General features: G+C 52.0%; 4 protein-coding genes across 10 annotated transcripts; 2 read left to right on the top strand and 2 right to left on the bottom strand.

Moving 5' to 3' along the window:
• The first annotated feature begins 374 nt into the window (after positions 1-374).
• Ctsw (cathepsin W) lies at positions 375-6,410 on the top strand. 3 transcript variants are annotated; one of them, XM_040284098.2, is made up of 10 exons: positions 375-720; positions 3,348-3,432; positions 4,202-4,315; positions 4,715-4,866; positions 5,117-5,213; positions 5,293-5,373; positions 5,457-5,582; positions 5,758-5,822; positions 5,897-6,100; positions 6,184-6,410. In XM_040284098.2, the coding sequence occupies exons 1-10, from the start codon at positions 697-699 to the stop codon at positions 6,292-6,294; spliced, it is 1,059 nt and encodes a 352-aa protein (XP_040140032.2). In that variant the 5' UTR covers positions 375-696; the 3' UTR covers positions 6,295-6,410. The 3 variants fall into 3 exon arrangements, with proteins under 3 accessions (XP_040140032.2, XP_040140029.2, XP_005333472.2); XM_040284095.2 differs by having other exon boundaries at positions 375-732; XM_005333415.5 differs by lacking the exon at positions 375-720 and adding an exon at positions 742-2,911.
• Positions 6,411-6,581: 171 nt separating this feature from the next.
• On the bottom strand, positions 6,582-10,870 carry Fibp (FGF1 intracellular binding protein). Of its 4 annotated transcripts, none has more exons than XM_078045586.1 (10): positions 10,691-10,870; positions 10,290-10,488; positions 9,966-10,092; positions 8,964-9,064; positions 8,272-8,426; positions 7,848-7,956; positions 7,708-7,771; positions 7,357-7,443; positions 7,173-7,270; positions 6,582-6,703 (listed from the first exon to the last, which is right to left on the bottom strand). In XM_078045586.1, the coding sequence occupies exons 1-10, from the start codon at positions 10,773-10,775 to the stop codon at positions 6,634-6,636; spliced, it is 1,095 nt and encodes a 364-aa protein (XP_077901712.1). In that variant the 5' UTR covers positions 10,776-10,870; the 3' UTR covers positions 6,582-6,633. The 4 variants fall into 4 exon arrangements, with proteins under 4 accessions (XP_077901712.1, XP_077901713.1, XP_005333470.1 ...); XM_078045587.1 differs by having other exon boundaries at positions 10,708-10,870; XM_005333413.4 differs by having other exon boundaries at positions 8,293-8,426; positions 10,691-10,869.
• A 2,494-nt stretch (positions 10,871-13,364) lies between these two features.
• On the top strand, positions 13,365-14,380 carry Ccdc85b (coiled-coil domain containing 85B). 2 transcript variants are annotated; one of them, XM_078045594.1, is made up of 2 exons: positions 13,365-13,588; positions 13,744-14,077. In XM_078045594.1, the coding sequence occupies exons 1-2, from the start codon at positions 13,531-13,533 to the stop codon at positions 13,941-13,943; spliced, it is 258 nt and encodes an 85-aa protein (XP_077901720.1). In that variant the 5' UTR covers positions 13,365-13,530; the 3' UTR covers positions 13,944-14,077. The 2 variants fall into 2 exon arrangements, with proteins under 2 accessions (XP_077901720.1, XP_005333467.1); XM_005333410.5 differs by having other exon boundaries at positions 13,367-14,380.
• Positions 14,381-14,979: 599 nt separating this feature from the next.
• On the bottom strand, positions 14,980-21,654 carry Fosl1 (FOS like 1, AP-1 transcription factor subunit). The gene is made up of 4 exons (XM_005333408.4): positions 21,274-21,654; positions 19,092-19,289; positions 16,392-16,499; positions 14,980-16,026 (listed from the first exon to the last, which is right to left on the bottom strand). Exons 1-4 carry the CDS (start codon positions 21,373-21,375, stop codon positions 15,607-15,609), a joined length of 828 nt encoding a protein of 275 aa, XP_005333465.2. The 5' UTR covers positions 21,376-21,654; the 3' UTR covers positions 14,980-15,606.
• Positions 21,655-23,935: the final 2,281 nt, after the last annotated feature.

Below are 23,935 nucleotides of genomic sequence, written 5' to 3'. Positions count from 1 at the left end.
AGTCTGTGCCTCCAGAATCCCGTCCTATGCACCCACTCCTTAGTCCCGCGAAGCACGCAGGCTGATTCTGTGCCTCCCAGGGTAACTGGGCACCTAGACCCCCACTTGATACTGGTCTGCCACATCCTCATTCTAACTCGCTCCAGAATTTTATTCTGTGCCCCCAGACCATCACACTAAGCAGTCCCAAAACTTCATCCAGGCTTGAGACGCTCCCAGGCACAAAACTGTCCATGTCTTCATCTGCCCTCCACCCCAGGCCCGCCTTCAGCCAGGTGGTCTCTTCACTCCTCACGGCTTTCCCCGCGCCCCGCGTCCGCAAAACTACAACAGTTTGGGGGCTGGGGCGGAAGTTCCCTTTTGGACCAAAATGAATGGAACCCCCTGAGAAGGCGGGCAAGCCTGAACTCGGGAGCGCAACGTGACCGGAGACAGTACCAGCCGCTTCCCGACCCTCCTCCAGCCCAGGCCCGCGGCACAGAGCATGCCTTGGGGGCGGAGTCTGGGCGGATCTGGCTCCCAGGAAGGGGCGGGGCCTCGCGTTGCCCACGTCTCAAGGCGGGACCAGACGGGAAAGGGCCGCGTGTCCAGAGATCCCCCTGGGGCCAGGCTGCGAGCGGGAATAGTCGCTCCTCCCTGCCCTTTCCCATCCCTGTATATCCCCACAATCGCATCCAATGTGGCTGCCAGGAGGGGATGTACCGAGAAGGGAACGAGCAGGTGAGTCCTGAGGTAAGCCCTGTGAGCTTCAGGCCGAAAGGCTGAGGGTTAATTCCCCGCTCCTGCCACCGTTCTTCCCAGCCTCTGGGATGAGCATTTAAAAATCACATTCATAGTGCAGCCTGTAATCCCAGTGATTCGGAGGCTGAGGCAGGAAGATGGCAACTTTGAGAGACCCTCTCTCCAAATTAAAAATAAAAAGGCTGAGGATGTGGCTCAGTGGTAGAACGCCCCTGGTTCCAATCCCCAGTACCACCAAAAAACAAAAGAAAAGCAACCCTAAAACATAGCTCATTAAAATAAAAAAGACAGCCAATAACGAAGTGTTGACAACGTATGGAGAATGGGAGGTGTATGTATGTCCAGGAGAACTGAAGACATGTACACACACACACACACACACAAAAAAAAATCTAAACACACTCTTCACTGTATATGAAAGCCACAGTGTAGAAACAACCCAATGTCCATCAACTGATGAGTAAACAAAATGTGGTACCTCCGCACAAGTGGAATATTATTCAATCATAAAAAGGAATAAAATACTCGGGTTGTGGCTCAGAAGTAGAGCACTTGCCTCGCAGGTGTGAGGCACTGGGTTCGATCCTCAGAACCACATAAAAATAAATAAACAAAATAAAGATTTTGTGCCCATCTACGTATAAAAAAAATCTTTAAAAAGGAAATACTGAAATACATTATAGTATGGATTAATCTTTAATTTTTTTTTAAAGAGAAAAACTTTTTAATATTTATTTTTTAGTTTTCCGCGGACACAACATCTTTGTTTGTATGTGGTGTTGAGGCTCGAACCCAGGGCGCACGCATGCCAGGAGAGGGCTACCGCTTGAGCCACATCCCCTGGATCAATCTTTAAAATAATACACCCAGTGAAGGAGCCAGACACAAAAAAACACATATTCCAATTATATAAAATATTCAAAATAGGAAAAGAGAAACTAATGGTTTACCTTTCCAGGTAAGGGGGGAACATGGAATGACTGCTAATGGATATGGAATTTTTTAAACTGTTTTAAAAAATGTTTTTATATGGGGTTGGGGGTGTAGCTCAGTGGTAGAGTGGTTGCCTGACATGCATGGGGCACTGGGCTCAATCCTCAGGACCACATAAAGATGAACAGGTAAAATAAAGGCATTTCTGTCCATCTACAATTACAAAAAAAAAAATTTTAAAGATGTTTTGTAGTTGTAGATGGAGAGCATGCCTTTATTTTATTTATCTTTATGTGGTGCTAAGGATTGAACCCAGTGCCTCACCCATGCTAGGCAAGTGCTCTGCCACTGAGCTATAACCCTAGCCCCTAGAATTTCTTCTGGAATGATGAAACTGTTCTGAAATTAATAGTGATGGTTGCATAACTATGTTAATATATTAAACAACTCAGCAAGACTCTGTCTCTAATATAAATATGGGCTGGAGATATGTTCAGTGGTTAAGCACCCCAGGTTCAATCCCCAGTACCAAACAAACAAACAAACAAAATTGAGCCTATTCTATGTAGGCCTGTTCTGAACATTGAAGACAGGTAAATTGGACATCTCTGGTATGATTGGGAGGCAGATGCCAAGTGGGCACAGGAGCAGCAGGGGCTCATGGGGCTGAAGAAGGTTATACCACAGGACGGGGAGCAGGGAAGGCTTCTTGAAGGAGGTAGCCCTTGTATTGACTAACTGCATAGGAGAAGCAAGAATGATTCTCCAGGCGGTACCAACCACCTCTATTCTCACCTGGTTGCCATGTGTCTGAGGCCTATAATCCCCTGGGTCTCCCATCATAGCAGCGGTGCCTTTATTGTCACTGCCCACTCAGTATCTATCCTTGTCTCTTTCTGATCCATCTCTGTATCCCCAGATTTTCCCAGAACAGTGGCCTAGAGCACTGTTAAATAAAGAAAAAGGATTGGGGTGGGGAACAGCCAGGCAGATAGAGGGACAAAAACATGAATGCCCGAGGCAGCTTGTGTGCTCTAGGGGTCTACTCCTACCTCAAGCCCAGCTTCCTTTAGTGGTTTCTCCAGCTCCACCCCCTCCAGCTTGGTCTGGACAGCTTCCTGCCCATGCACACATTTGGGGCTGCACCACCATGGCTTTGACTACCTGCCTCTTCGCCATCTTGGCCCTGTTACTGGCAAGCCTAACCCAAAACATCACAGGCTCCCATGGAGCCCAGGTAAGTGCTCCCAACTTGCTCCCCGTACCCTCCCCACTACCAGTACCAGGTCCAGGATTATCCCTTCAGAAACAACTGACTTGTCGCCAGGCAAGATGGCACAAGCCTATAATCTCAGCAACTTAATGAGACCCTGTCTCAAAATAAATAAATAAAATAAGGACCAGGGATGTGGCTCAGTGGTAAAGCTCATCTGATTTAATCAAAAGAACGGGAAGGAAATAAGGAAGGAAGGGTGGACTTGGCTTGCCATGCCTATTTCTCAGAGGGAGTAACAGAGACTGGAAAGGTGGTTGCTGTGTCCAGGCTCACAAAGGAAGACCAAGAAGGATAATTCACTGACACCTTAGCCCAGTCCTAGGAGATGGAGCTAAGGTGGGGTCCCAGCAATGACTTTTCCACCTGTGCTTTCTCTTCCATCTCGATTCCTTGCCAGAATCTAGGTCCCTGGCCACTGGAGCTGAAAGAGGTCTTCAAGTTGTTCCAAATCCAGTTCAATCGGAGTTACTTGAACCCAGCAGGTATCTTGGGTCATATAAATCTCCAGTCTAGCCCCCACTCCAAATAGATGAAGAACTTGAGGCTCATGGTGGGAGATAAGCTTGGCCCAGGCTACTCACTTCAGCAGGGCTGGGGATATACTACTTGGTTCTCCAAATGCACATGTAGGTACAGGAAGGAGCATCCTTTGCCATGTTCCTGAAGGGAAGATGGCAGCTGTTGGGCATCTCTCCTAGCCCTGCAGTTGATTTCCCTGCCATTCCAGGCAGTGGAAAAGGAACTACCATCTAGTCATAAGTTCATTGAACAAGCACCCAAACATACCCATTTTGTCCCCAAGGTAGGGAATCCCTCTCTCCCCATGAGCTGCCAACCCAGCTCCTGCCCCCTCTGTCCTGGATCTCCTCTTCCATAGGGGGCTGATCTGGACCCCATTCTTCCACCCTACCCTGTTCCAGCTCCTGATCTGTGGTCAGAGGTGTGAAGAGGAGGTGGCGGATGTGGCCTGGCAGGAAGCCGGTCTCCAGCCACTCACTTTCCCTTCTGAGTCACTCTGCCCTTCACTCAGCCTCCTGAGGGTGGGAAGATGCTCCTCTTGCTGCCTCTGGGAAAGTCCTAACTCTAGGTGGTTGGGTAACCACTTCCTCGCCCACTGTCTACCACAGAGCCTATAGGGGCTACAGGAAAGGAGCCAGTGCCCACCTGGGTAGGAACATGCCCAGCCAGTGCCCACTTCCTGCCTCTGAGGGGGCTTGGGAGTCAGCCTGAGATAACTCTTTTTTGGTGTAGAGTATGCTCGCCGCCTGGACATCTTTGCCCAGAACCTGGCCAAGGCTCAGCAACTACAGGAGGAGGACTTGGGCACAGCTGAGTTTGGGGTGACTCCATTCAGCGATCTCACAGGTACCTGGACCCTCCTGGGCCACAAGTGGCAGGTGGGAAAGCTGGATCCTGTAGGATATACTGGTAGAGCAGACGAACAGAACAGACTTTCTACTTTGAGGACCAGAGGGTGCCTGTCCCAAATCTCAGACTGCAAGGGCAGGAACTCAGCCAACCTGTCCCAGCCCAGCTCAAGGGCTAGAGGCAGCAGGTGAAGCAGAAGTTACCAGCAAAGAGCTCGGTGTGAAGAGGAGGTGGCGGATGTGGCCTGGCAGGAAGGTGGCGGATGTGGCCAGTACCCTTATCTTGCCACCTCTGAGGGACCCAAATGGCCAAGGATGTGGATGGCTAGGATGGAAGGGGCAGAATATGGAGAAAATGGGGTCAAAACTGACCTCTGTGGCCCTGTCTGTCCCCAAGAGGAGGAGTTTGGAAAGATCTATGGACACTGGAAAGCAGATGGGAGCCCTAGCATGGGAAGAAAGGAAGGGCATGAAGAGGCAGGGAAGCCTCTGCCCTCCACCTGTGACTGGCGGAACGCAGATGGCATCATCTCATCTATCAAGAACCAGGTATCTGGGGCCAGGGTTGTGGCTCAGTGGTAGAGCACTCGCCCAGCACGTGCGAGACCCTGGGTTCAATCCTCAGCACCACATATAAATAAATAAATAAATAAAGTAAAGGTATTGTGTCCAACTACATCTAAAAAATAATTTTAAAAAAGAACCCTCACCTGGATAGGTCTATCCGTATGCAGCCCAAGGGTGGGAGAAGGGAGGATAGGCCTGAACACCCACGGTGCTCTACCCTCTAACCTCCCAGGGGAACTGCAATTGCTGCTGGGCCATGGCTGCTGCAGGCAACATCGAGGCCCTGTGGGGCATCACATACAGACAGTCCGTGGAAGTTTCTGTGCAGGGTATGGCTGGGAGAGGGGTGTATGACAGGGAAAAGAGAGATAGGGGCCTGGTCACCTACACTGTCCCTTTCTGCCCCAGAACTGCTTGACTGTGGCCGCTGTGGGGACGGCTGCAAGGGTGGCTTCGTCTGGGATGCATACATAACTGTCCTCAACAACAGTGAGTATCCCCATCGCTAGCCAAGTACAGGGCTGGGGGAGATTCAGGAGCAGAGGTTCCTTCCTTATCTTGCTTGTCTTCAGGTGGATTGGCCAGTGAAAAGGACTACCCATTCCAGGGGCACACCCGGGCCCACATGTGCCAAGCCAAGAAGTTTAAGAAGGTGGCCTGGATCCAGGATTTCATCATGCTGCAGGAAAACGAGCAGAGTGCGGCCAGGGTGGACACGGGCAGGGAATGGAGGGGCTGAGGGACAGAAACTAGGACGGAGGCACCCAGACTGGCCACAGACAGAGGTGGGGGGTAGGGGGAGAAAGGGACACCCCTATGACAAGAGTAGCAACCCCAGGGCAGGCAGGACCTGATTGCACCCTCCTTCTCCAGCAATTGCCTGGTACCTGGCTACCCAAGGCCCCATCACAGTGACCATCAACATGAAGCCACTGCAGGTGGGTAGGGTAGGACGTGGGAGGTGGGGCATATGGGATGGGTGGGCTCAGACTCAACACTTCTGCCCCTGTAGCACTACCGGAATGGTGTGTTCAAGGCCACACCCACCACCTGTGACCCCCGGGTTGTGAACCATTCTGTCCTGCTGGTGGGTTTTGGCAAGAGCAAGGTGGAAGAGGGGATACAATCAGCCTCTTCTGCATCTTGTTGCCGTCCTCGCCCCTCCACCTCTTACTGGATTCTGAAGAACTCCTGGGGGGACAACTGGGGTGAGGAGGTGAGTAGGATCCATTGCAAGAGGGGTCAGGGTAGAACAGGCCCTCTCCCACCTTCTGGCCTTGATGTCCCCTAACTTCCTAGGGCTACTTCCGACTGCACCGGGGAAGCAATACCTGTGGCATCACCAAATACCCAGTCACAGCCCGTGTGGGAAAACCAGCTAAAAAGCAGCCAGTCTCCTGCCCTCCCTGAACGTGTCAGCAGCCTGCTGGCCCCTCCTGCATGCCAGCTGCCTCTACATAGGCCCTGCCTGAGGTTTTTGCCTATCCTCCCAATCTTCTATACAACTTGAATAAACCGAGACAAAACTCTTGGCTCCTCGGTATACTTAGCTGGGGCATGGAGATGGCACGTGGGGGAGATAACAGACAGTACCCCTGACCTGCCCCAGTCCCAGAGGGGCTGGCATACACCAATGACACTCAGGTATACACGGCACATGTCCCCAAATACTCCTCTCCCTAGAGTGAAGATCAGTCTTCAAACTTATGGCAACTTTATTTTCAGTGTGCTCAGGATAGAAGAGGAGCCTCAGTCATGATAGAGGCGCAGGAGGCAGCCACGGAGGGTGCCCATGTACCGATCCCAGAGGGTTGGGTGCCTGTAATGAAAGCAGCAACAAGTCTTCATATATACATATATATTTTTTTTTGGGGTGGGGGTGGGGGTGGGTGGGGGTTGGGGATTGAGCCCAGGCTTGTTCATTACTGTTACAACCTTGGCCCCTTTTAAAATTTTTTATTTTGAGATAGAGTCTTGCTGAGTTGCCCAGGTTGGCCTTGAACTTGTGATCCTTCTGCCTCAGCTTCTCAAGTAGCTGGGATTAAGGTGTGCACCACCATACCCAACAAGTCCTCATAAATTCTTGTGATTCTTCTAATTATTATCCTCAGTTTATGTGAGGAAACTGAGGCATGGAGAGGTTAAATAACTTGCTTAAGGTCATACAGATTCTAAGAGGAATCCCTAAGGCAGCAAGATAGGGAACCCTGAGTCTGCAAGAGGGTGAACCCTGGCAGATGGCCAGCTGGATCAAGGCTAAGCTAGATACAAGGTCTGGGGTCTCTCACCGGAAGCCATCCAAGGAGTGAACAGATGCTGAATACTGATTCAGGAAGAGCCGCACATCATTTAGTGGCCAGTGGTCAGAGCGGCAGGGTTCCACAAACTGTGGGTTAAAGAGAACAGTATCACCAGTACCATCCAGAGACAGGCTGGGTCAGGGATCCCAGGGTGGCAGGAAGGACATCTCACCTTCTCAACGAGGTCCACAAACAGGTCTCTGACATCCTTATTGTGGGTCAACTTGGCAGCCACATTCACCAGCCCCCGAGACAGGTTCTGTGGGGCAGGGACCCTGGGAGTTCTGCTTTCTGCCCAGAAGGAGCTGGGCACAGAGGCTATAGGGTGAGGGGGAGAGGCCCCTCCTCAAATCTATCCACCTCCCTCAATCAACCAGGTCCCTTCAGTTTATAAGCCTGTCCCTCCTCACAGGCAGGCAGAGGGAGCAACATCGCCACCTGCCAGTTAACCTTAGGCAAGAGCACAGTTGCCGGGAGGGGTAGGCTGAAGATGCCAGGGGAGAGGCTGGACAGGGCCACAGACCTTGAAGTTGGCTTCCATCTCAGAAAAGACGCCGAGCTTTCCCCGGAGGGCAGTGCATACCAGGCTACAGGGAGAAAGGGTTATGCCTAGAGCCATCTCAGCCCCCACTTCAGGCCCTGCCCATGGACTCCCAAGGTCACCTCTTGTGCAAGTCCAGAAGGTCCTTGTCAGCCACTAGCACCTTGAGTTCCTTCAAGTCCTGGAGAAACTCCTTATCTAAGTCCACATCCATATCGTCCACCTGGGAGTCTGTGTGAGGCCCATGAAGGGAGTTGGGGTAGGTAATAGACCCATCCCATAAGATGCTGAGCATTCCTCACCCACTACCTCATTGCAACCCATGGAACAAAAGAGAAAATGAGGTCTCAAGGTGGAGTGACAGGTGCCACGTTGTAGATGCAGTGGGCTCTTGCTCTGCAGATAAGGTGTGTGGGGGAAAGCAGACTATGAGCAGAGGTAGCCTGGGTGAGGACCTGAAGACAAAAGGATGCTGGAAACTGGGCCTACAGGAGGAACTGCAGGTGGGAAGCAGGCCCTAGGAGGGTAGGGACAGTATCCAGGCACCTGGGTCAGTGGGGGCCTCACCAACGGCTCCAAGAGTCCAGTTCTGGATCATGAGCTCAGCACAGAAAGCAAAGTCGCCGAAACTCAGATACTGTAGCTTTTTCTTCCCTGTCTCAAAGCGGTTGTTGGCAAAGAAGACGATGGCTGCATAGTCCCTGCAGGGAGGAGGAGGCAGGTCCTCTCAGTGCTTGAAATTCCTTTTCACAGTGCCTACAATAATGTCCTGAATATTAAGCTTACTAGATAAATGTTTAGTGTGGAATAAAAAAAATTCCTTCTTAGCAACAAGCTCCCACAGGCAACCTCAGCTGGGCATCCAAATTCTGGCCTCTTTCTGTCCTAACTCATTGTGTGAAATGTCTCATGTCACTTCTCTATGGGACTCTTCATCTGTGCACAGAGAAGCATTCAGCCCAGGTTTATTAAGGAATAATGTGGAAGACTACAAGGGTACCAGCTACCATTACTGAGCACTTCCTAAGTACCTTAATGTGTCACCTCATATCAGACCAGATGCAAAATAGCAGGACAGAATTTGAATCCAGGTCAGTCTGATCCAAAGTACAGACCAGAAGTGGGATAGCCATCCCCCTAGTAAAGCTAGGAGGTGGAAGAAGTTGAGGTGAGCAACATGGGTCAGACTTAGGGCCCAGGGAAGGTGTGTGCAGAAGGGCAGATGGCCAGCCCCTCACCTGGCCAATCGGTCAGAGAGGAGGAAGTGTTGCTGGATGTTATCCACCAGGGAGCCCCGCATTTCCTCCACCACCTTGAAGACTCGCTTAAAGTTGTCAAACTAGAGGGCATTTAGGGGAGGAAGGAAACTGGTTAGAATGTGCTCATCCAATGAACTACTTAGTGAACATCCCCCTCTCTCCTAACCACCTATTCTATTGGCAGTTGCTGATTTAGCACTTGCCAGTTCTTCAACAAACTACTAGTTATTAGTAGCTATTATCAATTCAACAAATGTTTGCCAGCTTTTGTCATCTTGCCTTGAATAATTAATATTTACTCACTTTTTTTTTCTTTTTCGTGGTGCTGGGGATGGAACCCAGGGCCTTCTGCATGCTAGGCCAGTGCTCTACCAATGAGTGATGGCCCCCGCCACCCTTACTCCTCTCTCTAAATGTAACCCCAATTTGCACCATCATGTTCTCTTGAGTCTTCAGGAACTTAAACAGGAACAGACTTTCCTAAGTCCTAGGAATTCAAAGCCATACTTGGGGAGCTCATGGAAGGCACAGAAGAAGGGCATTAAAGGCTCAAAAAGCTTACTTCTCCCTGGCACTGACAAAAAGTCTTGTGCGGAAGACTTTAATTTCAGGGAGACAGATAAGGTCAAAAATAGTACCTTCCAGGTAGAAGCAACATGAACAAAAGAAATCCTGGGAATTGAGAAATGAAAGCCTCGAGAGGTCTGCAGGGAGCAGGAGAGGCTGAAGATTAAAGGCAAGAAGTGCAGTTTCTACCCAAGAGGTAATGAAAATTTATGAGCAGGGGAGAGCCAAGGTCAGATGTGTACCTATGAAAGGTCATCCTGGCCATAGGGAGGGGATGACTTAGAAAGAACAAAAAGAGTGGGGGAAGAGACTAGGCATGAAGCTGCTGCCACAATCAGAGGCTGGAGGTGGGACAGTAGCCTAGGGATGGAATAAAGGAGAGGACTGAAAATGGACTTTGGGTGCAGTGCCTACCTGTCTCCGACAGCTCTTGAGAGTGATGCCTGTTTTGGTACTGATGTCGTCCAGGTCTTTCTTGGTGCCCTTGGACAGCTTCTTGCCCAAGACCTCTCGAACAAAGGCCTCATCAAAAGCATAGTATCTTGTGGAAGCAAGAAGACACCACTAACTCTTCATAAAGGAGGGGAAAAGGGGTCCCGGCAGGGCCTGGGGCTGGCCTCATCTTTCAACTTTCTTAGTTCTTAAGTAAGTCCCGTCCCTCCCAGACCTCGGTTTCAGCCTGCAAAACAGGTATACGGTCAGACTGGTTGACGTCCCCACCATCCACCAGGTGAGCACCTCTCAATGAGCAACGCCTGCCGGGAGGGCGGAATTTGGAAGATGAGTTGGTGCAGTAGCTTGGGTGGCGCGTGCAGCAGGCGCTCAAGCATGTGGAAGGTGCGGTAATGGTCCATAGTGTCGCTCTGCAGCACCGCCGCAGTGGCCCCTGTCTGCTCCAAGATTCCCGAACGCACTCTCAGAGCCACAGCGTCGCTCACTGGGGAGTGGGTGCCATCATCAAGACCCAGCCCCCCTGACCGCTGAGTCCCTTCAGGAACGCCAGCACTAACCCTTCTACAAGCCTCATTCCAAGCCAGGTGACCACTTCCCTTAAGGATGTCTGAGTCCTGGCCCCGCCCCCTGTTCCATTCAAAACAACTGCTCAGCTCCACTGGTTCCCACAGAAGGACCCCCACAACCTGAGTAACCATCCAACCAGAGGCGATACACGTCCTCGTCGATAAGGGTCGTGTTCCCCACGAAGATGTCCAGTTCGCTAGTCATGGCGACGCCCGGGCCCGGGGCGCCGCGAGCAGGAGCTGGCACTGCCCGGGCCCGGCGCGCGGTTGCCGGGCCACTTCCGGGAGCGCAGAGATTACGCTCCGAGCACCCGGAGCCAGTGAAGGACCACTTCCGGAACGGAGGGGGTGGGGCGGGGACAGCTAGGAAAGAGGTGGAAGCCTGTCTGTAGAGTAGCTGCTCCCTACACTGAGACGGATATATCCCAGATCTCTCGCTCTCCCTACTCTGTTGATCCGAACTGTTTTCAGGAGGGCATCCTAAGTGCCTCCCGCTCATCTCTCCTGCCCCACAAATTCTCCCCTCACTTCCTTTCACCATCTCTGCCCTCCTGGGGCCTCTCAACTTTGATCTGCATCCTAAACATCACAGGGCTCTCTCTACCCTAAGTCTCTCCTCTGCAAAATGGGTGTGGGGTCCTACTTCCAAGAGCTCTTTCTGGGGATCCCTCTAATCATCCTGCAATTGAGCACCTTCCCTGGACACAGGGCACCTGCTCCCACCATGGTTTTAACCACAATCCTCATTCTCACACCATCTTATTGGACTCATCAGAATGCCTGGAGCCAGCATCCACAGGGTTGCCTATCTACGAAGTCTCTCCGTATTGTCTTCCCATACACCCCTCAAAAGCTCAACACATTCTAGACAGACGTTTTGCTCTTCCCAGATCTCTTCCCTATCTCAGTGACAGCCCCAATATCCACCCAATTCTCACACTAGAAACCTGGACTTTCGCCCAGATTCTTCTCTTTGCATTTGCCTCCTGAGTATCTTTAGTATCTGTTTCACCCCCTCCACTCCCACCGACACAGTTCCAGCCCAGTCTGCCTAGCTCTCCTTGTTCACTGACACAATGTTACTAATCTCCCTGCCTATCCCTGCCTCCCTTCTCTCCTCACAAAGTCCATCCCACACAAAGTCGCTGAACAATCTTTTTTAAGTGCATAATTTAAAATTTACTCCCCTGTTTTAAATCCTTGTGGGCCTTTGGAAACTCTCCAGTCTAGTATTGGAATTTCTTAAGGATTTTAACTGAGTGTGGTAGTGAATGCCTGTAATCCTAGGGATTCAGGATGAGCCAGGGGAATGCAAGTTGGAGGCCAGCCTGGGAAAATTTAGACCTTGTCTCAAAAAGAAAAAAAAAATTAAAAGAGGTTGGGGATGTAGTTCATAGATAAAGTGCCCCTGGGTTCAATCCCCAGTATTGCAAAAACAAAACAAAACAAAAAAAAAATCTGGCTTCCACCTACTCTTCCACACCACTTTCTATACACTTCTGTCTTTGAAAAAACATCAGGCTACTCTCATTGTTCCCAAAGCAGCTAGGCTTTTTGGAGCATCAATGTCTTTCACTCCGCTATTCTCTCTCCCTCACATAGTTTTCTCTCTACTTGGCAAAGTCCTATTCACCTTTCAGGGTCAAATTGCATATCACCTTTTTGGAGAAATCTTTTGGGAATCCTCTAGACTATACTTGAGGACTCCTTTTTATTTATTTTTTTTTAAGAGAGAGAGAGAGATAGAGAGAGAGTTTTTTAATGTTTTTTTTTTTTAGTTTTTGGCGGACACAACATCTTCGTTTGTATGTGGTGCTGAGGATCGAACTGGGCCGCACGCAGGCCAGCGTGCTACACCGCTTGAGCCACATCCCCAGCCCACTCCTTTTTATTTTTATTTTTATTTTTCCTTCTTGGTACTGGGGATTTAACCCAGGGGTGCTTAACCACTGAGCCACATCCCAGCCCTTTTTTTATATTTTTATTTTGAGACAGGGTCTTGCTAAATTGCTTAAGGCCTCAGCAAAGTTGCTGAGGCTGGCTTTGAATTCACAATTCTTCTGCCTCAGCCCCCTAAATGCTAGATTCCAGACGTGTGCCACCACAGCCAGCATTTCTTCTTCTTTTTGGTATTGGAAATGAACACAGGATCTTAGGCATGCTTGGTAAGCGCTCTATCACTGAGCTACACTCCCAGCCCTCCTCCAACTTTTTGCTTCTTGTTAATCTCAGCATGTTTTCTTCACCAGATTTTGGACTCTTTGAGGTCAAGATCAGGATCTTGGTCAAATTTATTTCTGCTTGAGCTTCACACACAATAAAGGTTTATTGAATAAACGAATCCCTTGGATGTCCAATTCCCTGGGAGGAAGGGTAGACTGATAAATGAAGCCAGGACATTTGAATTCAGGATCCAGAGGAGCTAGGAGTAATGCTTAGAGAGCGAAGACTAGAATTCCACAGAAGATAGGAGAGAATGGAAAGCTATCTGTCTGGTTTCCGTCGCGGATTGGGCAGGAAGGAGTCAGAAGCGGTCGCCCAAATCTTCGTTCTCAGATGAAGCTGAGAGGCTTAGGCTCAGGATTGATGAGATCTGGAACTTGGAAGGACTGAGCCCCTCCAAATTGAGTTAAGACTGGCGCCAGGGGTCGCGATCCCTCGAGTCGGAATGGGCGGGAAGAGGCGCTCAGCGCTCAGGCCCCGCCCGTTTCCGGAGAGGCTTGCCTGATTGGTTGTCCTTTGGTACCGTCACGCAGCCCCGCCTCGGCGCGCGTCCCGCCGCGTGCCCACCCCCGGGTGGTTGCTGCAGCCTACGCTACCTCTAGCACTGCTGGCCGCCCGCGGAGCAGGAGCCAGAGCCAGAGCCCGAGCCCGAGCCCGAGCCCGAGCGGCGCCGGTCCCAACGTCGGGCTCTTGGGCCGCGGCGGCGGGCGGGCGATGCTCCAGCGGCCTGACCAGCCATGGAGGCCGAGGCAGGCGGCCTGGAGGAGCTGACGGACGAGGAGATGGCGGCATTGGGCAAGGAGGAGCTGGTGCGGCGACTGCGGCGAGAGGAGGCGGCGCGCCTGGCGGCACTGGTGCAGCGCGGTCGCCTCATGCAGGAGGTGAATCGGCAGCTGCAGGGTCACCTGGGCGAGATTCGCGAGCTCAAGCAGCTCAACAGGCGCCTGCAGGCCGAGAACAGGGAGCTGCGCGATCTGTGCTGCTTCCTGGACTCGGAGCGCCAGCGCGGGCGCCGCGCCGCACGCCAGTGGCAGCTCTTCGGGACCCAAGCATCCCGAGCGGTACGGGAGGACCTGGGCGGCTGTTGGCAGAAGCTAGCCGAGCTGGAGAGCCGACAGGAGGAGCTGCTGCGGGAGAACCTGGCGCTTAAGGAGCTCTGCCTGGCGCTGGGCGAAGAGTGGGGTCCCCGGGGCGGCCCCGGAGGCGCTGGGGGCTCCGGCACCGGGCCGACCCCAGAGCTAGCCCTGCCTCCTTGCGGTCCCCGCGACCTAGGCGACGGGAGTTCCAGTACCGGCAGCGTGGGCAGTCCCGATCAATTGCCCCTCGTCTGCTCCCCGGATGACTGAGGGCGCTGCTTCTACGCCGACGCTCGCCAGAATTGCTTCCTGAGCGCCAGGACTGCTGTGGATCTCCGGACCTCGACGGTCGCTTCGGCAGTGTAATAGGGGCCGCTGCCATGGACTAAGAATCCCTGACATTGAGGAAGGCCCCCCGCTCTCGCTGGCGGGGTAGCAGGGGGACTGGAGGCTGGAGCGGAGGGACTTGCTGGGGGTTGGGTGGGGACTAATAAACTCGGACGGAAGCGGAGCCTGAAGCCTGGGCAGCATCTGTCTAGGACTCGCCGGGGTTGGGGTGAGGGAGGGAACGCTAAGACGGGGTATCATTCCCTTATAGAGGGACTGCTTCAGAACTAAGGTGGCTTACTTCCCGCATTACTGGGGATCCACTGGGGTGGGATGCAGAAAGGTCTTACTCCACTGTCTCTCCCCCCCCCCACCCCGTTGGTTGCCCGGATAGGCCGTAATCAGCCCCCTGAAGTGGTTCCAGCTCCCTTCCCGGCTCCTTCCTGTCCAAGACAATGGGGCAGGAAGCAGGTGTTGGGGACCTAGAATCCACTGGCCGGCTCCTCAGAAAGTGGAGGGGGCATAACAGCGCCCCCTGTGGCGCAAGCAGGAGCACTGTGGGCCCCCAGGGGGAGAAATTAGGATCTTAGCTTGCACCCCACGTCATTCTCACCTCTTGGTCCTGGAGATGAGGCAGAGCATACATAACCCTATTTATCAGATAAGACAGTTGAGGGCCAAGAATATGATCAAAGTCACTGCAGTGAGTCAGGAGTTGAGATCAGAACCTAGAACTTCTTACCCCAAATTGTCTCTTTAAAAGCATCTGGATCCAACCAGGCATCCAGGCCAAAGCTTCAAGCCTTTTATTCCATTTTGGCAGGTTTGTATAAAAATACTCTCTTTAGGAAAATAAATAGCAGCTGCCCTCTCTGGGAGGCTTGGATTTCCTGGAGCTAAGGGCTTCTCAGAGCTGGGGGCTGCAAGTCAGCTCATCACAGAAACCTCTGACACCTCCTGAGCTGTGCCATTCAGGAGGGGCTGGCAGAATGCTCTGGTCCAATCACCTGGAGCTGCTGGCAGTGGGCTGGGTGAATTAGTGTTCTAGGCTGGTAAAACAGCACCTTCTGTCAGGGGGTAGGGTTGGCTGGGTTACAGGATAATGAAGTATAGTAGGTGTGGTCTAGAAGGGGTTAGGAGCTGCCAGAATTTCTCTGTCAAAAATGGGAAATATTTTGTTTCTGATTTAGTGCAACTTGTGATGGAGAGGCCAGCTCTAGAGAAACAGTGGGCAGCTTCGGTGGCCCCAGGCTGGCTCTACTGCAAAGCAAAATATGCTCAGTCTCATCTGGAAGGATGGAGAAGAACCTGCTGGTATTGGGCATGGGATATGGTCCAGGCCAGCTGGACTAATGGGGGAAAAGGAGATGTTGACTAGGATAGCACCTGCAGGGGATGGCGCTGGGTGCTTCACAAAGCGAGGAGGGTGGGAGAACCCAGGGGGTCAGAAGATGGGTCTCCACTGCTGCTGCTACTCTTTCGATGAGCTGAGGCACAGGGCTCAGGGGTGCTGGGATAGGTGAAGACCAGACTGGGGGTAAAAGGGGTCAGAGAGGGTGTAGTCATGAGTGTGGGGGTGTGCAAGGCCTCAGGTTCAAGTACAGGCCCTGGGGAAAGGGAGATGCAAGGTACAGGGCGGCAGGGGGCTGGTGAGCTGCTGGTGCCCCCTGTACTGCTGGTACAGCCTGTGTCCCTCTCCTTGTCTCCCTCTGGGATTTTGCAGATGGGGCGGTGAGCTTCCAGCACCAGCTCCAGACGCTCCTTCTGCTTCTGTAGCTCTTCAATCTCTCTCTGCAGTCCAGATTTCTCATCCTCCAGTTTGTCAGTCTCCTGTAGAGGGTTAGGAGAAGAGGAGAAGATGAGGACTGAAGACCCCCAAAGCCTCCCCTGGAGGGAGGTTGGGGGGAAGTAGGGGTTTGGAAGTTCCCTGCAAATCTGGACTGCAACTCCCATAAGCCCCTGGGAGAAAATGGACACGGGCATGACTCCCATCAGGCCCAGGGCTTCTTAGGAAATTGTCAGCTGGCTTCATTTGGTCTCTGTTGAGAAGCGTGCTGCAACTAATTTTTAATTACCTTGTCCTCGTCCTTTTCGCAGGACAAGGAGCTAGGATGGGTAATGGGGGCTAATGTACTGGGGTCCCGCGGACTCCTGGGATCAGGGTCCCTTTGCCCCCTAAATCTACCAGTGCTCACCGCCTGCAGGAAGTCAGTCAGTTCCTTCCTGCGATTCCTGCACTTGGCCGCGGCCAGCTTGTTCCGCTCGCGCCTCACTCGCCGCCGCTCTTCCTCCTCCGGGCTGATCTAAAGGGAGGGGATGGGGGCGTCAGTGAGGCGGTCCCGCGCCACCCGCCGCCTGGAACTCGCCCTCTGCGGAGGGCACGGCAGCGCGGGGTCACAACCCTCAACCTGTGATTTAGTGACCACCACACTCGACTGGTTCTCCGTACTCAGGCGCAAATCCTCCTCACCCCTAGCTTCAGTGCCTATTTCTCTACCGAAATGCCCTCGCCTCCCACAAAACTTAACCCTTCTCATCTCCCAGGACCAAACTCAGAAGCCCTCGCCTCCATGAAGCCCAGCTAGAAGTGAACTTTTATCTTCTGAGCCCCTAGGTCAGGATTATCCCTGTTCCCTGGACCCTTGTCCTTTTGGATCTCTGGTAGGACAAATCTCTTCCTGTAGGAACAGTGACGCCTTAGTCTTAGTGGGGCTCATGAGTGCTGCTGAAGGCTTTTTTTTTTTTTTTTTTGTATCTCTATTCTATTTATTCATTTGTATGTGGGGCTGAGGATCAAACCCAGGGCCTCACATGTGCTAGGTAAGCACTCTACCACTGAGCTATAGCCCCAGCCCCTGCTGAAGGCTCTTTATTGGGAGCCTTCTGTATACCATCTAAACACTTTATTTAGGTTTGTAGGCTTTGCTTGTTTTTTTTTTTTTTTTTTTTTTTTTTTGCGGGGGCGTGGGGGGGGAGCTAGGGACTGAACCCAGGCCTGGTGCATGGTAGGCAAGTGCTGTACCACTGAGCGACATCCTCCAGCATGCATGCATATGTGTGTGTATATGTAGATATGTATGCATTTTATACTAGAGATTGAACTCAGGGATGTTTTGTTGGTGGTGTTTTTTTGTTTTGTTTTGTTTTGTTTGTTTTTTGGTACCTGGGATTGAACCCAGAGGCTCTTAACCACTGAGCCACATCCCCAGCACTTTTTTTTTTTTTTTTTTTTTTTTTTTTTAAAGAGAGAGTGAGAGAGGAGAGAGAGTGATAGAGAGAGAGAATTTTTTTTAATATTTATTTTTTAGTTCTGGGCGGACACAACATCTTTGTTGGTATGTGGTGCTGAGGATCGAACCCGGGCCGCACGCATGCCAGGCGAGCGCGCTACCGCTTGAGCCACATCCCCAGCCCCTCCCAGCACTTTTTTATATGTTATTTAGAGACAGAGTCTTGTTGAGTTGCCTAGCACCTCCCCACCGAGGGAGGCTTTGAACTCAAGTTCTGCCTGCCTCAGCCTCCCAAGCTGCTGGGATTACAGGCCTGCACCACTGCGCCCAGGCCCCAGGGGCACTGAGCTACATTCTCAGCCCTTTTTATTTTTTATTCTGAGACAGGGTCTCACTAAGTCGTTCATGCCGGCCTTGAATATGAGATCCTCCTGTCTCAGCCTTTCTAGTTGCTGAGATTACAGGTGTGGGTCCCTATGCCTGTCCCCTACATATATTCGTATCAAATTTCCCTTGAAAGGAACTGAAGCCCAGAGAGGATGAATAATATGTTTATGTTCTGGAACAGGAATTATTATCTATTCCCTCACTACTTACAATGAATGAGAAGCCAACTGATGGAGGCCCCCTCCCTCAGGAAGACCCCACTCATAGCTCAGCCCCAACCCAGTAGTACCCAGGATCAAAGGGTCCCACACAGGACAGGGACAAAAGAAGGAAGCACAGGAGTGGTTACCTTTGCCTGTCTCTGTGGCTCATGCTCCAGTTCCCTTCCCTAGTTGGTTACAAAGGTGTGGTCACATGCACCTGTGGCAAATCACATATCTTCCAGGGTTCCACCCTCCCTCCCTATCCTCTACCCAGTGTTCAGAGGAGACTTTTAAATGTGGAAACCTCACCTCACTATTGTCTCATATGCCCAGGAAGAAAAAAAGAGCATTTGCCTCCTTAAAGACCCTTTATGTCTCATTCAAAATTATTTTGGGGAAGCCAGAACTCTTAGTTCCCTCTTCCTGGAGTCTTTTGTCAGCTCCCAGTGACACAGTGTGGGTCAGTGGTCAGATCTGACTCTAGAGTTGTGTAGACCTGAGGCTAAAGCCAGTCCTGTCTCATCACTCACTACTTGTATGATCTTGGGCAAGTTAATACCTCACTGTGCCTTCATTTTCTTGCCTGGAAAATTATAAAACCAAAGTACCCCCCCCCAAAGGGTTTTTGTGAGGATTAAATGAGATAGGAAACCTCGAGACCTGGAAAGTAGCAAATCTTCTTGTTCCCATTCCCCCTGCCCCACTATATAGACTGCATTAGCCCACCTCTTCATGTATATCAGCAGTGAAGAGACCCTCCCATCTTTCCACAGGCAAGCCTTATACTCTTTCTCCTCCATTCTTGCTCCTGCATGGCTTCTGCCTATGCAAATCCTACCCTCCTTTCATGCTAGCATGCTGTCCTCCATGGGGAGCAACCCCTGATCCAGAAGTGATCTCTTTACTATCTGAGCCTCCCCCTGGACTCCTATCACTCTCTGACTTGGGCAGAAGTCACCAGTGACACTGCCTTCCCTCTTCTAAACCTGAGTTCTCCTTTCTAGAAAGAGCTTGTCCCTTGTACCCTATCACTCCTGTTGGCAATCAGAACCAGCACAACACCTTGGCTTCTTACCTGTTCACAGGGCCTGTGACGCACCCCTGCAGGTGGCCCAAGGGTCCGAATGACTCCTGGCCGGGGTTGTGGGGGGCTGTATTGAGGGTAGGTCAGAGGCCTGGGGTAGCTGCTGGGCCCCAGGAAATGAGGCTGTACCATCCACTGCAATTCCTGGCTGCCACTCAGAGCATTGATGCTTGGCACGAGGTGGAACTTCTGAGGAATAAGAAACACAGGTTCAGGGATGAGGTCTATATGTATCGAGGGCCTTCCAGAGGACAGAGTCCACACTGCTGTCCACTGTCAATGCACATACCGGTTCTGGGAAACTAGAAATAGCACAGTTTGGCAATCAGAGAAACTGACTTGGTGGCAAATCTTATTCATGAGCTGTGTGTCTTTGGGCAGTCACACAGCCTCTCCATGCCTTTGTTTCCCCATCAGAGTTAATTTTCAAGCGTGAACTGCTCAGCATTGTTCTAGTGACTCATAGAATTGGCACAATAGTATCTTCATTTTCAGACAGGAGAACAGTTGTCCACAAACACACAGCCACTAAGTAGGAAACAGGATCTGAGCCCAAGTGGCTGGGCTCTTACCTACTTCTGCACCCACTGGAACAAAGAGGAGAATTACAGTCCTAGCTCCCAGTGTGGCTATAGGAATGTATGTCACAGAGTCTAGTAAGTGGCAGATGGCAGGTGTCCAATGCTGAGAGGCTGTGATGGGCAATAGCCACTGTTCTGGATTCATCTGGTCCCAATTCTACAGCCATTTACTGACTGTGATTCTGGGCAAGTTATTTGATTTCAATGTGTCTCAGTTTCCTCATTTTAAATATTATAGGTAAAGATTAGAGCATTTTATTGATTCGAAGCAGCAGAGCTTTAATAGCTCTGAAATCACAATTGAAAGTTTTAAAAATTTAGTGGCACAAAATAATGTTGTTGTTGTTGTTTAACTATGGGGTTTTAGAATCTATGAAATATAGTAAATGCGGTGGACAGCTCCACCACAGGAGGCGCCCATATTAGCGACCCCGCTGTTGCCTGTGACCATTCCCTTTCAGCCTGAAATCTGAGGAGTGGGTTGGGATGGGGATTCAATGCTCTGTGAAGAAAACTGGGTTCCAGCCCTGTGGCTGGGTCCTGGGTGTGGGCGCCCAGCTGTCTAGGAAGCGCTCCACAAGCCCAGGCAAGTCCCGACCACGGTGGCATTGGCTCAGAGGTGCGGACCCAGCGGGCCAGTGACCCTAGTTCCGGGATCAAGGAACCGCCAGCGGCATCTCCTGCTCCCGAGGTTGTCCAGGCCCGGGCCGCTAGGGGCCAGGAAGGGAGGGGCGCCCGGGGTGACTCAGATGCCGTGACTCGGCCGCCCGCCGTGAGTCGGCGGAACGAACGCAGCTCTTCCCTCCCCTTGGCGACACGTGCTCATAGCCCCTCGACAGGAAATGGGCACCTGCAGCCTCCCGGGTCTCTCCAGTGGGCAGTGGGCGCCGTCGCTGCCAAGAGTCGGGGACGCGGGAGTTGCCAGTTGCATGACCCGGTGTACGTCCCAGCACCTCGCGCTATTTGCCGGGTCCGGCATAGAGGTAGAAAGCCACTCTCCCAGAACCCATTATATTCCACTGTCAGGCCCACGGGGTCCACTACGCAGAGAAAGGGATAGTGATTTGTCAACGCGGTAGAGAAGGACGGACAAATGGACAGACACACGGACGGTCATAGACAGACTGTCAAGGATTCCCACTCTGTCCAGGCTGGTTCTCAAGGACCCCGTCTCCCTCCTGTGAGGGGACATCCCCACAGCCCAGCCCCGGGATCCCAGGAATTCAGCCTGAGATGGAGAGCTCAGTTGACCCTGTGTTGGGCAGGCTGAGGCAGGTGGGAAAAAAAAATAGCGGTGAACAGGAGGAAAGAAAGACGGTAACGAAGACTGAGGGATAGGGACAGGCAGCGAGTGGGCAGGGGGCAGGCGAACGAAGGGGGCGTTCGCAGATCTCCTTCGCGCACGTAGCGCGCGTTCCCCTGAGTATTGGGGAAATTGGCCCCTGGAAGGCAGAAAATGGGCAGGATCCTCGTCTCTGGCCCCCAAACCCCGTCCCTACTCCTGGTCCCGGCCTTAGCCCGGGATGTACCGGAACCGATCCGGCGTCCCAAGCGTTGTCCACCCTGGGACCGCGGGTTCCGGCGCCTCTTACCTGCTGAGCTGCTGCCTGCGCCGCGGCGGGGGGCTGCGCGGGACCGCCGTACGCGCTGCCGGCCCCGGAGCTCGGTCCGGGTTCCCCGAAGTCTCGGTACATGCCCTGGGCTGGCTGCTCTGTGGGGTCCGCGTCGGCGGCAGGGGTTCTGACTCACTCGCGCCTCGCAGAGTCTTTTCTTTTTATGAATGAAAAGTTCTCGGGCGGAACCACTTCGACCGCGGGGGGTGGGGGCGTTTCGAGGCGGCGCAGGTCACCTCGGGGCCCCACCTCTCCAGACGCGCCGCCTTTCGCTGGTCGGCACCGAACTTTTCCACCCATCCTACAGTCAACAGCCGACTTTCCTTCGGAAAAGGGGCTGCCTTTGGCGTCCCCCAGCCACCGCGGCGGCCCGCCCCCTCTGACGTAGCTGCCCATACATGGTGCAATTTCCTCGCCGCGCCCAGGTGGAGCGGAGGATTCCCCCGCGGATTTACGCACCTGCCCGGAGCTTGGCGCCCCGCCGGGTCCCGCCCAGAGCACGGATCCCGAGCCGGCTGCTGGCGCCGCGGCCCGAGCCCCCAGTCCGCTCCCAGCCTGGGCTGGCCTCGGTCTCTGCTTTCATAAAATAGGACGGAGAAGGTGAAAGCTGCCTGGAAACTGTAAAGTGAATTACTAATGTGATGGAAGATAATGATTATTTACTAGATGTTTATTTCTATGCCGGGAACCATCCCTACCGCCACCCAGGGTTTCACCTTGAGGCCCCTCCACTGGCATTGTTTTAAGGCTCCAGCTACTGTAAAATGAATAAATGACAAACCAGGGTTACAAAAGCTATGGGTTACAATAAACAAGGTGATGCTCTGATCTGCTCACAAATACAACCAAATACAATTGTGTTACTCAGGCTCATTTCAGGAGCAACCATCGTTTTTTAAATTCAGCGCTCCTACAGACGGTGGGAACCTGCAGTAGGACACAGGAGTCCTGAGGTCTGCTGAACGCCAACTTCTTTTTATTTTATTTTTTAAATATTTGTTTTTTAGTTTAGTTGGACACAATACCTTTAGTTTATCTATTTATTTTTATGTGGTGCTGAGGATCGAACCCGGGGCTTTGCATGTTCGAGCAAAGTGAGCGCTTTACCACTGAGCCATAACCTCGGCCCTAAATGCCAACTTCTTGACTGCCAATGGTACTCTGGAATTGTGTGTAGCCAGTCTTGGAGCATGTCAAAAGTCTGCACGAATGAGAGGCCCTGGCCAAATATCCTTGGGAGGTAGGTACCATCATTATCCCCATTTTTCAGATGGAGAACTGAGGCTGAGAGTTGTTCACTAAGTGAGGTGGACAACTCAGGGCTGTGGGATCTCCAGGCCTAGGCTCAGGCAAGTTTTCAAAGCCCTCAAAGCTTCAGAGACAGCTTTCCACGTGTGCAGAATGTCAGTGCTGAAAGGACCAACCTAACCTCCCTCCCTATTTCCTCCCATTTTATAGATAAAGAAATCGAGACCCAGAAAGAGTAAGGAGCTGCCCTGGTCACACAACTACAAAAAGAGAGTTGAACTTTCCTGCTTTCCACTGATACTTCCTGTTGACAGCTCCAGTCTTGCCTGGGACCATAGGGAGCAATGGTGGTGGTGGTCCCAGGCTGCCTTTCTGGGAAGCAGCGGCCAGGGGTCTGTGGGTGCCCTCAGGACTTAAAGACAGGAGGACAGCTTGGCACTGAGGTTCTAGTCTCAAGGTTACCATTTTCTGTTTGTGTGACCCTGGGCAGGTTACCTTCCCTGAGCCCCAGTCCCATCTGGGCCTCCCTGCTGACCTCATAGGGCTGCTGTAGGATCAAATGAGATCACAAATGTGAAAGTGCTTTGTAAGCTGTAAAGTGCTGTGAACTCAGAAGGTGCTTACCAGCCTAGTGCCCTTCCCTTGCCCTGGTTCTACTCAATGCTTGTCTTCCTCTAAAAAGAAAGCACAGCAGTTTACCAGAATGAGAAATACAGTGTGTGTGTTTGTGTGTGTGAATGACAGAGAGAGGCACACAGACAGAGATAGTGTTTTTGAGATAATGGGACCCATGGGAAGAACATGAATGCTGAAGTCAGGCAACTCTGGAACCCGGGGTTCTGGGTTTGAAATCTGGGTGGGCTACTAGGTTGTATGACCTACATGAAGCACTCAATCTTTCTGAGCCTCTGTTTCCCCATCGGTAAAATGAAGACATGAGCCAGGCACGGTGGCACACACCTGAAATCCCAGCAGCTTGGGAGCCTGAGGCAGGAGGATCTCAAGTTCAAAGCCAGCCTCAGCAAAAGCGAGGCACTAAGCAGCTCAGTGAGACCCTGTCTCTAAATAGAATACAAAATAGGGCTGGGGATGTGGCTCAGTGGTCGAGTGTTCCTGAGTTCAATCCCTGGCACACCCCCTCCAATAAATAAATAAATAAAATGAAGACATGGGATAAAAACAAAATAGTGTCACATGCTTAGGACAGTTGATTGTAAGAGTTTGACAAATAATTATGAAGATAAATTCATATATGAATAAAAAACCCCAGCAGGAGCACCCTTTGGGACTCTGATCACGTGTATTTCCACACATACACACCTACATGCTCTTATAGATATCTGGACTCCTTGGCTGAGCCCAAGCTGAACAGGTCAGGGGTGACACAGGCAGC

The sequence above is a fragment of the Ictidomys tridecemlineatus genome, chromosome 4, assembly GCF_052094955.1.
Source record: "Ictidomys tridecemlineatus isolate mIctTri1 chromosome 4, mIctTri1.hap1, whole genome shotgun sequence".
NCBI classification, from domain to species: domain Eukaryota; kingdom Metazoa; phylum Chordata; class Mammalia; order Rodentia; family Sciuridae; genus Ictidomys; species Ictidomys tridecemlineatus.
This window is presented reverse-complemented; position numbering and strand designations above follow the sequence as displayed.